The sequence below is a fragment of the Coffea arabica genome, chromosome 3e (assembly GCF_036785885.1).
Source record: "Coffea arabica cultivar ET-39 chromosome 3e, Coffea Arabica ET-39 HiFi, whole genome shotgun sequence".
NCBI lineage: Eukaryota > Viridiplantae > Streptophyta > Magnoliopsida > Gentianales > Rubiaceae > Coffea > Coffea arabica.
The window spans coordinates 11046177-11059977 of NC_092315.1; the positions used below are offsets into that span (position 1 = coordinate 11046177).

Consider the following 13801-nt stretch of genomic DNA (forward strand, 5'->3'; position numbering starts at 1 on the left):
GAAGCTGAGACCTGTATATCACAATGGCAAATGGAACACGGATGAAGACAATGGAGGAACAACTTCACAGGTAAGATAGCAGAATCCAAGGAATGCTGGAATCCATGGCCGCAGACAAGCAAAGCGTGGGGGATAGGTTGGATGCAGTAAGTGTTGAGCTGAGCAACAAGTTAGACGCATTCATGGCAGCCATTTCTCAGCAGCTCTCCAGTTTGAACTGTGGAAATCATGAGAAAGGAATATTGGGATCCCCAGAGGTAAGTCACTCAAGGAGCTCAGATATGGTGAATCGAGTGCAATGAGAGAGGAGTGTCGGGAGCACCTTCTATACTAGCGTACCTAAACTGGAAATTCCAGCATTTAGAGGGGACAATCTGAGAGAGTGGATCAGGAAGCTTCAGAAATATTTCCAGTTTCTACACATTCCCATGGAGCAATGGATGGAGCTGGCAGAATTTCACTTAGAAGATAAAGCTGGCGTATGGTATTAAGGATTCAAGTCAACTAGGGGTAACAAGGTAGATTGGGTGGAGTTCTCGAGAGAATTGTGTAAGAGGTTTGGTAACTTAGGACAAATGGATCCAGTAAAGGAATTCAACAAGCTACAACTCTCCTCCACAGTGCTTGCCTATCAAGAAAATTTTGAAGAGCTTCTATCAGAGGTAATGATTCGAGCCCCACACGTCCCAGAAACCTATTACATTTCCTGTTTTTTGAGTGGTCTGCTGGACGAATTGAGACCAATGGTGAAGACTCACGATCCTAAGACATTATCCAAAGCATTTGAATTGGCCAGACTGCAGAAGAATGCCTTTGAAGCTTACCACAAGAAGCACAAATCTCATCAGAAAACCATCTCTTTGGGGAGTACCACATAGACTACTGCTCAGTACGCCCTGCCACACACAAAACCTGTCATTGCCAATGCTGTCCAGAAGCAGATCCCTCAGAACTTCAAGTAGATCACACCAGCAAAGCTGCAATACAGGAGAGAACACCATCTTTGTTACAAATGTGGGGAAAAGTTTGGTCCCGGCCACCATTGCAAGCAGAAGGAGATCCATCTGATTGTAGCAATAGAAGATAATTCTGATGATCTGGAGGAATGAGAGGTGATTGAATACCAAGGAGCACAGTCTGCCAAAGGGTGGAGATGGCGATACATGCACTGACTGGGAAGATGACTTACAACACCATCAAACTGCAAGGATTGTTCAGAGGAACTCCACTATCAATTCTGGTGGATGGAGGAAGCACTCATAGTTTTGTCAAAAACTCTGTGGCTCAACTGTATCCAGGGATGGTTCAGTCTATCAAGCCTTTCAAGGTCAGGGTGGCCAATGGGGAGTATTTGACTTGTAACAAGATTATTCCAAACATGAGCTGGGAAATGCAAGGTAAACAGTTCACTCAAGATATGTTTATCATTAACTTGGAGCCTTATGATATGATCATAGAGGTAGATTGGATGGCTGCACACAGCCCCATCACCTTTCACTTCAGGCAGTTGAACATGTCTTTTGACAAGAAAGGGGAGAGGATCTTGTTACAAGGGGAATCTAAGAAGGCCGTCCTTAAATTTCCTAGAGATAATTCTGAGAAGAAGGGATTGAGCACCAGAATGTGAAAAGCGTGCCTGTGGATTGAAGATGACTGAAACTCAGGTAAACACTGTAACTCAGTTGGATCTTGGTTTTCAACAGTCCCTAGGTGCTTTACTTGAAGACTACAAGCATGTATTTGGAGAGCCAAAATCCCTTCTCACTTCTAGAAATTGTGACAACCAGATTCCCTTAGTACCAAATGCCAAACCCTTCAAACTAGCACCTCACAGGTACTCTCACAACCAGAAGAATGAAATAGAAAAGCAGGTGAAAGACATACCCAATAGTGGCATTATTCAGCTTAGCCATAGTCCCTTTGCCTCTCCAATTCTGTTAGTAAAAAAAAAGATGGAACTTGGAGGTTTTGTGTTGATTATAGACGACTAATGACCTGACTATCAAAGATAAATTTTCAATACCTATCATTGATGATCTAATAGATGAACTGTATGGAGTTAAGCTCTTCTCCAAGATTGATCTAAGAGCTGGTTACCATCAGATCAGAATGTGTCGTGCTGACATCCCAAAATCTGTCTTCAAGACTCACCCTGGACTGTATGAGTTCACTGTTATGCCCTTTGGGATTACAATGCACCTGCAACCTTCCAAAGCCTAATGAACCATGTATTTGAACCCTACCTGAGGAAGTTTTTGCTAGTATTCTTTGATGACATCCTTGTATTCAGTCCAGACCCAGACACTCACCTTTTGCACCTCTGGACTGTCGTAGAAACACTCAAATCTCACTCCCTATTTGCCAAGCTTTCCAAATGCATCTTTGGAAAGTCTCAAGTAGAGTATTTGGGACACATTATCAGTGGAGATGGAGTACAGGCAGACCCCTCAAAAATCAGGAGCATGATGGACTGGCCTACACCTACATCAGTGAAGGCACTGAAAGGATTTTTGGGACTTACAGGATACTACAGGAGGTTCGTGAGGGGATATGGACTCATTGCCAAGCCACTTACTGAGTTGTTGAAGAAGGATAATTTTCACTGGAGTAAACAAGCTGAGCTAGCCTTCCAAAAACTTAAACAACTGATGAGTAGCACACCAGTCCTGACCCTTCCTAACTTTTCCCTACCCTTTGTTCTGGAAACAGATGCTAGCCATAAGGCTATAGGTGCAGTGCTAATGTAGCAAGTGAGGCCTATTGCCTATCTAAGTCAAGCTCTAGGACCAAGAATTTGGGGTTATCCATATACAAGAAGGAACTGTTGTCCCTTATCACAACTGTGTCTCAGTGGAAGCATTATCTGTTGGGTAATCATTTCATTATCAAGACAGATCACCAGAGCTTAAAATACCTATTGGAGCAGAAGATAACTACTCCCCTACAGCAAAAGTGGCTCACGAAGTTGCTAGGACTGGATTATAAAATACAGTACACAAAGGGAAAGGAAAACCTTGTGGCTGATGCACTGTCCAGAAGAGGTTATGAAGAAGACAGCTCTACCCATAGCATTTCAGTCATGAAACTTGCATGGCTGTCAGAAGTCCTGGAGAGTTACCAAGGGGATAATGCAGTTACTAAGCTGGCTGAAGGCTTGACAATTATACCTGATTCCCTTCCAAATTACTTTTTTACTGGGGGTTTGCTCAGGTATAAAGGTAGGGTGTACATTGGTTCCTCAGGGGGCTTGAGACAGAAGCTGATAGCTTGCTTTCATGATTCTCACCTTGGGCGACATTCAGGCAATCTGGGAACTTATCAAAGGTTGAAAGGGTCATTCTTCTGGCCAAGAATGAAAAGAGAAGTAGAAAAGTGGGTGCAACAGTGTGATGTTTGTATGAGAAGCAAGGTAGAAAACTGCAAGACACCAGGCCTGCTGCAACCTCTACCTATTCCTGAGCAAGCATGGCAACATATCTTAATGGACTTCATTGAAGGATTACCCAAATCTCAAGGATATGAAGTGATATTGGTTGTCATTGATAGGTTCACCAAGTACTGCCATCTCCTAGCACTACCATCTAAGTATACAGCACAGTCAGTGGCTAACATGTATTTTGATAACATCTACAAGCTGCATGGATTACCACTGAGCATTGTATCTGATAGGGACAGACTGTTTACCAGCTTATTCTGGTAGGAGCTATTTGGAAAGCTAGGTACTGAGCTGCACTACTCTATTGCCTATCATCCCCAGACAGATGAACAGACAGAAAGACTGAACAGGTGTGTGGAGACCTACTTGAGGTGTCTGTGCTTCCAACAACCTCACAAATGAAAGTCCTTACTAGCTGCTGCAGAATGGTGGTACAACACCAACCATCATACAGCCTTGAAGATGACTCCTTTTCAGGCTCTATATGGTTAACCACCTTCCCAATTAGGCATCAATGCCTTGGAGACTCCAGTAGCTGCTGTGGGAGCAATGGTTAGGGGACAGAAGGAAATGGAATGAGTTGTTGAAGGGGAATCTAATCAAAGCTCGGAATCGAATGAAGCAGTTTGCTGACAAGGACAGGAGTGAAAGGAGTTTCCAAGTTGGAGATTTGGCCTATTTAAAGCTGCAACCTTACAGACAAACATCGGTGGCAGTCAGAAAAAATCTGAAGCTATCTTCCAAATATTATGGCCCTTACAAAGTTCTTCAAAATGTTGGGAATGCAGCCTATAGGCTAGATTTACCAGCTAGTTCCTTGATCCATCCTACCTTTCATGTTTCATTGCTTAAACCCTCAGCAAAGAATCATGTTGTGACTCAGGAACTGCCCTTAACTACTGCTGATGGACAGGTTAAAATTGCCCCTGAGAGTGTGATTGCTACTCGAGAAGTCATTAGGAAGAGGCAGAAGGTGACTTAGGTGTTGATCAAATGGATGAACCTAGGCACTGAAGATTCAACTTGGGAAGATGTCACAGTGATACAATCACAGTTTCCAGATTTTCAGCTCAATCCTAGTGACTAGGATTCTTGAGGGGAAGGTGTTGTAATGACCCTAGATACTCTTCAGCAGAAATATAGCTCACATGGTTCCTTTTCAGGAAGTTAGTTAGCATTTCTAGAAGTTAATTATTAGCAAGGCATGCATGATCATTATGTTGAGAGGTTAGTTAGGCCTAGAAGGATCTAGAGGAAATCCTGTATAAATAAGCCTATGGGGGACGTGAAGAGGGCATGCAATATCAGATACAACAAAATCAGTTTCTTTTTTTCTTGCATTTTCTCTTTCTTTCTTCCCTCTCACATCTCCCTTCTCTTTCTTCTTTTTCTGTTACCCCTCCCTCTGCATTTCTCTTGTTGAGCCAGTCACTACAGGCCTCTCTGCTGGCTTCTTCGTATGAAAAAGAAGTAACCAGCGTGCGTGCAGGTTTTCTTATTTTTATTTTTACAAAATCTGATTTTAATCAAAAAATTTTCTCTTTTCTGCCTTTCTTTTCTTTTCTTTTCTAATTTTCTAAAAAAAATGAATTGAAAATGATTTTCTTAAGAAAATAAAAATATCATGAAATGAAAAGGAATAAATGGATAAATAAACAATAATAAATAAAATAAATAAAATAAATAAAAATGAATGCAAATTTTGGTGTCTACAATATATTTAGTATAAGATCTCTGTTAGCATTAACTCTTTTATACAAAATCTAAAAGTAAATTTTGACTGTAACTAAAAGATTAGCTAAGTTTGCTACTGATCTAAGGATTGACATAGAATGGAATGATGAAAATTTTTTTTTAAGTGGGAGGTTTTAAACCCAAAATCTCTTACTTACAACCTTATTTTACCATCCAATTCAATCATTTCTCCCTGTAAATTTCTATTTAGATAACTTGGGAATCCTAATATTTGGGATTTATCCCACCTTTGTAAAGTCATAGTATTTTTATGAGTATCAATAACAATACAAATTGTTACCATTTCTTTGGAATGGGGGAAAGGGGGAAAAGATCACATCAAGTGTTAGGGTTTATCATATTTCAGCTTATATACTATATTTGACGGACAGCTTGAGTAAGGGTGCCTTTAAAATCTATTATCAGGCAAACATGAAACAAGCTGGATAGAAGATTGAGTTCGACAAATCTGTTATCAAAAATATTTGTATTGGATCAGGTGACAGAGTACATACTCCCAAAAAATCAATTTGATAATTAACGTTTAATTGATCAACAGATAAACTAAAGTATACGTTGTCATTTTGAAATACTAGTTTTCTTGGATAGCCCATTAGTTGAGAAAATGGATAAAAAATTGTTACGACATAAAAATATTTTTCAATCAATTATTTATTTGTTAACTATATTTTTATCTTGTATACGTCATATTACAAATTATACTACAGTATTATTCTATCAAAAATTTTCTTGAATAATATCTAATCAATGTTAACATTACTCATTTGTTTCAGTTGAAAATAGTTAAACTGAATTCATATTGTAGAAGAATATTTTGCCATAACATCAAAAGTGGCCATGCAAGAGACACAATTAGAAATAGACATGCTGGATATATTGAACGTGCTGGCAAAGATATAGAGTGCACATTACATAGTCACTAACCAACCTCGATTCACACTACAAACCTACTATTGTATTTCACAGTGAGCCGGTTCAAGCATTGACGAGTAATCACGACCTAGCTAGAAGCTGGCTTGATTAGTTCTCAGTCTCTGCATCAACAGCTCCACCAGGATATCCGCCATGGCCGCCGCCACGTCCTTCATAGCCACCACCAGTATACCCTCCATATCCACCCCCAGGATATCCCCCATAACCTCCACGGCCACCACCACCACGTCCTCCATAGCCACCACCAGGGTACCCTCCATACCCATCCCCAGGATATCCTCCATAACCTCCACCTGGATAGCCCCCATATCCACCACCAGGATACCCTCCATAACCTCCTCGCGGGTAACCTCCATATCCTCCTCCGCGGTACCCTCCATAGCCACCTCCACGGTATTTGGCTTCTTCTACGCCATTCGTCTCAATTGTCTCGGCTGCAACCAAGATAAATTTGGCATGGCGTTATTTGCTGTAGTCATAATTTCGAAATGTAATGTTTGGACCAAATTCTGTAAATGCTTCTAGTTCTAGATTACCATTTCAAAAATATCGTAATCATTTGAAATTTTGTCTTTTATCGTATGTGTCGACAAATTAATTATTGTTTTAGAGATACCCTTAAAATGGTTAATTATTACCAACTAATAGATCATTCGAATCGTACTTTCTGAGAATTAATTATTGTTCTATTAAAAGAAAAAACTATGTTTTATGCATCGACACGTACAAACGTAGAATATATTTTTACACTAGAAATACAAGATGATTAATCCAGTTACTAACCGTTACACTCCAACTTCCACGTTGGGAAAGGCTTGACACTTGTATATACACCTCAGCTATGTTTCTTATTACTCCGACACTTCACATGTACCAAAAGAAAAAATCTATTTGAAATGTTAAACTCTGTTCCTTCATTCTAAATTAACATATGCTACATATAAAATGATGAAATGTGAATTGGAAAACAAATGTCTTACAATTGTCAACTGAAGTCTTAGCCAATTCCCCAGCAAACACCTCTGAGGTAATCATTAGAACTACAGCCATGGAAATGCAAAAGAAAAGAAGTGTCTTGGAACCCATTTTGGGCTCTCACGGAAAATTTATGTATTGAAACCGATTTCGTGAAGGATGAGAAAGCAGGTGTAGGTTGATCTCTATTTATCGGAAAATCTATGCCACATTGCCATCAAAAGGGCTGGGGAGTCGGCCCTCCATGTAGTTGGGCTTTTAAGAGATGATTGTTTGTACTTGGTATAGAGTCCATATTATCATAAATTGCAGTCCCCTTAGTGAATTAAGGTAAAGAAATAGAAAGATGTAACGAAAAGCATTTGTTCTAATTTCTACGTCTTTCAGGCATATAGACTTCGAGCACCATGGAGAAGATAAGGTTCATGTATCGACTCTGCCGTCACTTCGATCGACTGTATATATTCCAAGCTGATTAACGTTTCAAACAGATCTTTTATGAAGAAAAGAAATAAGGAAGAGCATGTTAAACTCAGCAATAGTTCCAAGAGAAGTATGATTGGTAGGCTGTTTAATTACGCAAGGTACTTTTGCATCACAAAAACAATATCTTTTATTGTGTATGTGAAAGAACTATAAGTTAGAGGATGGACGAATACCGTTTTGTATCTCAAATGTAAGATTGGGATATTAATGTGGACTTAAATGTTTCTTTTGTCATAATTTAGTATCACATTTTATTTCTTGTCCATATGACCAAGTTAAATTATGCCCTTAATCTAATCCTATTCACTGAATTTGAAGTATAAACTGGAAAATTACTTGTATGCGTACTTGTAAAGCCAATTCATAAAGAAGATATATCTTTCAAAAAAGAGCAAAAGTCCTATAAACATACACACATGCATATATACCTACGCTTTCCAAATAACGAGAAATAAACATTAGTAAAGTTCTGCCCTCGTATGTGATTATCGCGAATTGCCTTCAAAAGAAATTGATAAGAATGATCAATTTGTGTTTAAAACCCTGCCATTTAATGTTTAGCTGAACTCACCAAGCAATTAGGCATACTTGAAGCAGCCTAGCCAATGCAAAAAAACCTTAGTGATATGTAGTGCCTTACATGTTAAAGTGCAACACTACATTTATCTAAATATTGTAATCATGGTTTGATTATTTCCCGTTCTTCCTAATTGTGGAATACCATTGCGGAAATTAAAATTTTTTAGTGATATGTAATGCCCCAATTTTTTAAGTCTGACAGCGTATTAACGTATAGAAATTTTGTGCTACCAAAAGAATTTGGTTCTGTTCAGTCCACGACAGAAACATATGAAGATTCATAAACCAAGTCATAAAGCAATAATTGTCTGTAAGAAATATCACTAATTTTGTATGCGCTTTATCCTTTAGGTTTTGCTCATACATTAACTACTAATTGTCAAGCTTGCACAATCCAACACTTAACAGAAGTCCTTCTCGAGTACTTTTGCTAAATGTTGAATTTAGCAATCTCGGCAATTAAGCTATGTTTTCAGACTCGGACCGAGTATCGACTCGGTTGAGCTCAGGGGTCAATGGGTTCTACCAGGCTCGATCGGGATTGAACCGGATGACGTCATAATTAAAAATTATTTAAAAATTAAAATATTGTATGTAAAATACCTAAAAGCATGTTAATATTAATAAAGGTATATTCATATATATTTGATGTTTCAAATATATTTAACAAGAAAATACAAATAAATTAGAACGATCAAGTAGCAATTTATATTATTTAATGAACATTAACAAGTTTAGAAATAAAATTATGGACTTGATTGAAAAATAACATCAAATTTTAGGACGACATTTATAATGTATGAAAATATTTGAGGTATATTAATAATTTTTAACAATTTAGGGGTCAAAACATAATATTGAAAATGTTTGACCTTTTTTAAAAAAAGGTTTTGACGGAACCGGTTCTTCCGAATTTTTCCTATCAAACTTGGTCAATCCCGATTTTTGACCGAGTTTGATTGAGTTTTTACTCATTCGGTTTTTTAGAATAACTCGGACCAGATACTTGGCCGGTTTCCGGTTCGACTGGTCAGACCAACCGGCCTGGTCCGAATTTAAGAACACAGCGATTAAGCTTTTGTCAGAAAATATTATGTACACACTACTTCATTGACTTTTTTTTCTTTGGACAAAATTTAAAAAATGGAAAAAATTGTGAAAACCTATAACAGCATGTCAAGCCTTTTGTTGTTCAAATGCGATTGCAACCTCCTAACTCCATTGTAGTTCCAAGTATTCAAGGCAATGTTTTTAAACTCGGATCGGCTATTGACCCAGAGAGGGGGCCGGTTCGTTGTTCAACCGGTCCAACCAGTCCGACCGGCCAATTCACCGGTTCTTTTTTTTTTTTGCAACTTCAATGCTAAGTACTTCATAAGTCTTCACTCTACATGAACTTGACAGCTGATGCAACATGGTTATTGATAACTTAAATCTCTAAAATGCATTCACCAACATAACTTAAAACTAAATTTAAGTTGAGATAATAATAAATTTCCTAAAAGTTATACATGAAACTCCAAAAAATTGTAAAATTATAGTAATAGATAATACAATTATTACAAGACAAACGGCATCTCTGTCATGGACTAGTTTAAAATTTTTAAATATTTGTACTAAATCATTTGCAAATGGAAATACAAAACAAAAATCTTGAAAAGGAAAAAATTAAACTCACCAAGATGAAAAAACTCTTATGAAAGTTGAAGCTTCCAACTTGCTTATAAATCAGCTAAGATAATAGCTTGATGATCATGGGGAAGACTTGAGAAAGATTTTTTCACGGGGTATTTGATTTGGAGGTGGAAAGGTTACAAGGAAAAAAAAAATGAGAGAAGAAACAGAGACAGAGAACAGAGGATATGTGAAGCAAAAGCCAAAAGGTGCTGTCTGGTGTCTGCCGTGTCTTAGTGCTCAGGTTTTCTTTTGTTTAATGAGATTTTAGTTTTCAACTTAAGATAAGTAGCATTCTACAAAAAACACTTTTCCCGTGAATGTAGTCCAGTGGTAACAAGTCTTTGTTGTGACTGTGGAGACCTGGGTTCGAATCCCAGGAGCTCCATTCCTATTATTGTTTTGAGTTTTGGGTGAATATTTGAAAATTTTAAAAACCACCGGTTTACGGTCTGAATGATTTTTAATGATTCATACGGTTCGCCCGATTTCCAACAGTTTTTCATTAACTTGCGGCTTTAGCATTAAACCGAACCGGTGACGTGTCCGGTTTGCAGTCCAACCGATCGAACCAACCGATCCGGTCCAATTCTGAACACATTGATTCAAGGGAGGACATGCTTTGCCACCTATGCTACTTCTATTTTGGCATTGCAAGAAGTCAAAACTTACTGCTGCACCACGTAAAGCACTGCTTGTCTCACAAGCCATCGTTCAGAAGCATTCACAAAGATCTCATGGCGATGAATGCTCTAGAGAACAGGCATCTATTGGTACTTATTTACCACATTCTCGGATCCTCACTAGTCTATTTCAAACCGATTCAGGGTAAAATTATCATTTCAATTTTTTTTTTTTACATTTTATCTAAATTTATTTACATCTTATTTCAACTTTTGCACACTCTAGGAGGTAGCAAACTGATCTGAAATGGAACTTGTGTTCTTCCTCCCGGGGGCCCCAACATCCCAACATTCTCAATCGATTTTGCTTCTGTCCAAATAGGTAACATGCATTTGCACATTTTTTCACTGCCATAGAGCGGTTATGGATATTTTGTTACACATTAAGGTGTAACATTCACGTCACACATCCTCGTGCACACGTGAGATTTTCAATACCACTTTTTCAATGATAACTCAGTGACATTTTTATATTTAAGTCAAGTGTTCTGTTTATTTACCTTGACATATATTGTTTATTTAAATTTCTTCTACCTTCATGTAATAAATATGATTGACACTGAATTTGGTACCGAATAATGACATTTTAGACGATCCCAATTGCCTCATGCATTGACATACTTCCTTTTTAAGAATTCAACTTCAATAGAAATATTATTATAATCATTTAAAAAATAGGTATCAAGGTATCAAAATGTGTAACATAAATGTTACCCTTCATTGTGTAATAGAAGACCGGTTACCCCCTAAATGCTAAGATAGTTTTTTCTGCAATTTAATGCCTTGGGACACGTTGAATCACTAAACCCACACAACATGGATGCAGAATTTAATGATTGGCCTTATTGGGAACGATATTATATTGTCTCCGTGCCTCGTGTCGTACAAAAAATTTACGAATCAGTTGGTCAAAGCTTTCATTGTCGTTAGGAAGGAGTTTGTGGTTTCAAGTTACAACCCCAATTGCAGGTCAAAGCCTTCAGTATCCTAAAAAAAAAAGTCAATTGGAACAGTTGATTGCTCAATATTAATTGTAGGAAAAATGACCTTCAACAACATATTGACCAAATCGATTGAGTTTTGAATTCGTATTTGTCGAACACTGCTTATTTTTACTCTTTTTACTCTTGTATCCAATCAATCTTTTTTCCGGGAAGTGATATTTGTTATTTTACCTATTTTAGTTCCATAGTAAATTTCTTTGCAATGACAAATGCATCCTTCACTAGTCGAAGGTTGGATTCATTTTTAAACAGTTTAACTGGTTATTTAAGTAGAAATTTGTTGAGGCAACAAAAAAAAATTGTTGTAATGCTACCATTAGCCAGTTTCCTCAAATATTATAATTTCACAATTGAGTTATACTCCATTTATAGATTGCGCTTAAGAAATCTCTATCATCTTATTGCTTTAGGCTTGATCTTTTGCCGTAAGAAACCCTCCATGTTCAGCCCAAGACTATAAATTTTATTGAAGAATTATACTTTCTACCATTGATTGAAAAAAAAAGAACCGTTATACATTTAGCATTAGCGGTCATGAATTAAATTCAAAAACACTATATATGTATAGGCACAGCCCGAACCAGAGGTTGGGATTTCAGGAGGTAAGACTTGTGGAGATGCATGCTTAAGGGTACAATCTAATATTTTTGTATAAAACTTAGGGATAAAGTTTAATATTTATAAGGATATAAGTGCAACATTCTTGTACTTTATGAGAATGTAAAAGATTTTTTTTTAACTTTTGAGGGTGGAGGGAGACTAATTTTTTCTTAGGAGGATAGGTATGAAATGTTTAAAATTTTTTAGGGGATATAAAGAATTTCTAAAACACTGTCCTGCCCCATACCACATCTTGCAAAGTGCATCCGTCCTTACTTTTTTCTGAAACTTGTTTTACTTTTCTCGAAGTTGAAACACAAGTAATTTTAAAGTCATGGAATCAACTTACGTGTCTCTAATATAATGATTTTTTTTTTCCTTTTTCAGCAACACTTGACTGCTTTCATTGAGGGGAAAGAACAGGTGATCAATAGATTCCTTCTTTTGCTAGCAGAAGGTGCAAATAGGATTGTGCATAAGATGCTCCATTGCTTCATACTAAAAAAACTTTCTTCCTTTTTCTTTTTTTTTTTTTGGGTGTCTACAGATAGATAAAGGAAATTTTAGTTCATATGAAATTCTTTCTTTTTTAAATCAATAGTAAAAGGCTACAGCAAGTTATCAACTTCGATTAATGAGGTGTCACAAAATTGTGAACAGTGAGTGTAAACTCCCTTCATAGTGATGATGGAGGACAGATTTATCGAAATATATATTAAATTCATAAAAGCAAAAGAAATCTCTTTCATTTATTTGTTAAAATCTCTTCTTAATTTTGTTGGGTTATGTTTATTTTTATGCATCTATTTTTCCATTTATTAGACTTTAAATCAAATGAAGATGACAATAGTGATAACAATAAATAAAGTTAGCTGCATACATAAGGTAGTTTTATGCTAGTTATTTGTGAAGAGAAAGTTATAATTTTTTTTCCTTTTTAGTTTATGTAAACTGTTACAAGGATTTTTTTTTTTCATTTTTAAGGACTACTATGCTTCATTTCTACACTTAGGGGAGGAAATTAAATATTATATCAAACCTCAGGGTGCAAAGTGAGAATTAACATACTTAGTTTTGGCTTGGAGGGACCAATTAAAACCAAATTCATAGATTAAGAAACCTAATAGACACTTCTAAAAATTGATGAACTAAATAGAACCATTGATAATACTTAAAATACGATGGGAGTCGTTTATCTAAACCAATATTTTCCCTCTAAACATCATGGACCAGTCTTAATCCCTAAGTCCGAAATTCATTGTAATCTACCTTTTCACTATACTTGAAAATAGCTAAATGTTCGATCTCTCAAATAGCTAATTAGAATTTCCGACATTCATGCTATGGTTTAAGAGAGTTAGGTCGTGAAGTAAACAAAATCTTCTTGTGCTTTTGAAATGATCACTTTTTGTGCGGCAAGACTAAATATTAGGTATTACCAATTCTTTTCAGCTTATATACTATATTCGACAGACACATGTTTGAATAAGGGTCCTTTTGAAATCACTTGTTAGCCAAACAAATAACCGAACTTTATAGAAGATTGAGTTCGTTGATTATGTTAGCAAAAATATTTGCATTGGTTAGTTTAGGTATACCCAAAAGAAAAGAAAAGAAAGACCAATTTGAAAATATTGTTAACTGATTTACAAATAAACCGACCAAAAGTAGCCTTG

General features: G+C 36.7%; 2 protein-coding genes across 2 annotated transcripts; one reads left to right on the forward strand and one right to left on the reverse strand.

The window, feature by feature from the left end:
• Positions 1–4052: 4052 nt before the first annotated feature.
• Positions 4053–4418, forward strand: LOC140038372 (uncharacterized). Its single transcript, XM_072083709.1, has one exon. It carries the CDS (start codon positions 4053–4055, stop codon positions 4416–4418), a length of 366 nt encoding a protein of 121 aa, XP_071939810.1.
• Positions 4419–6063: 1645 nt separating this feature from the next.
• Positions 6064–10054, reverse strand: LOC140038648 (uncharacterized). The gene is made up of 2 exons (XM_072083997.1): positions 9843–10054; positions 6064–6558 (listed from the first exon to the last, which is right to left on the reverse strand). The coding sequence occupies exon 2, from the start codon at positions 6502–6504 to the stop codon at positions 6196–6198; it is 309 nt and encodes a 102-aa protein (XP_071940098.1). The 5' UTR covers positions 6505–6558; positions 9843–10054; the 3' UTR covers positions 6064–6195.
• Between the last annotated feature and the right edge of the window lie 3747 nt (positions 10055–13801).

Bases quoted from the DNA above. Each gene is read 5' to 3' on its own strand.
- LOC140038372 (XM_072083709.1), top strand. From the start codon at position 4,053: ATGAAGCAGTTTGCTGACAAGGACAGGAGTGAAAGGAGTTTCCAAGTT.
- LOC140038648 (XM_072083997.1), bottom strand. From the start codon at position 6,504: ATGGAGGGTACCGCGGAGGAGGATATGGAGGTTACCCGCGAGGAGGTT.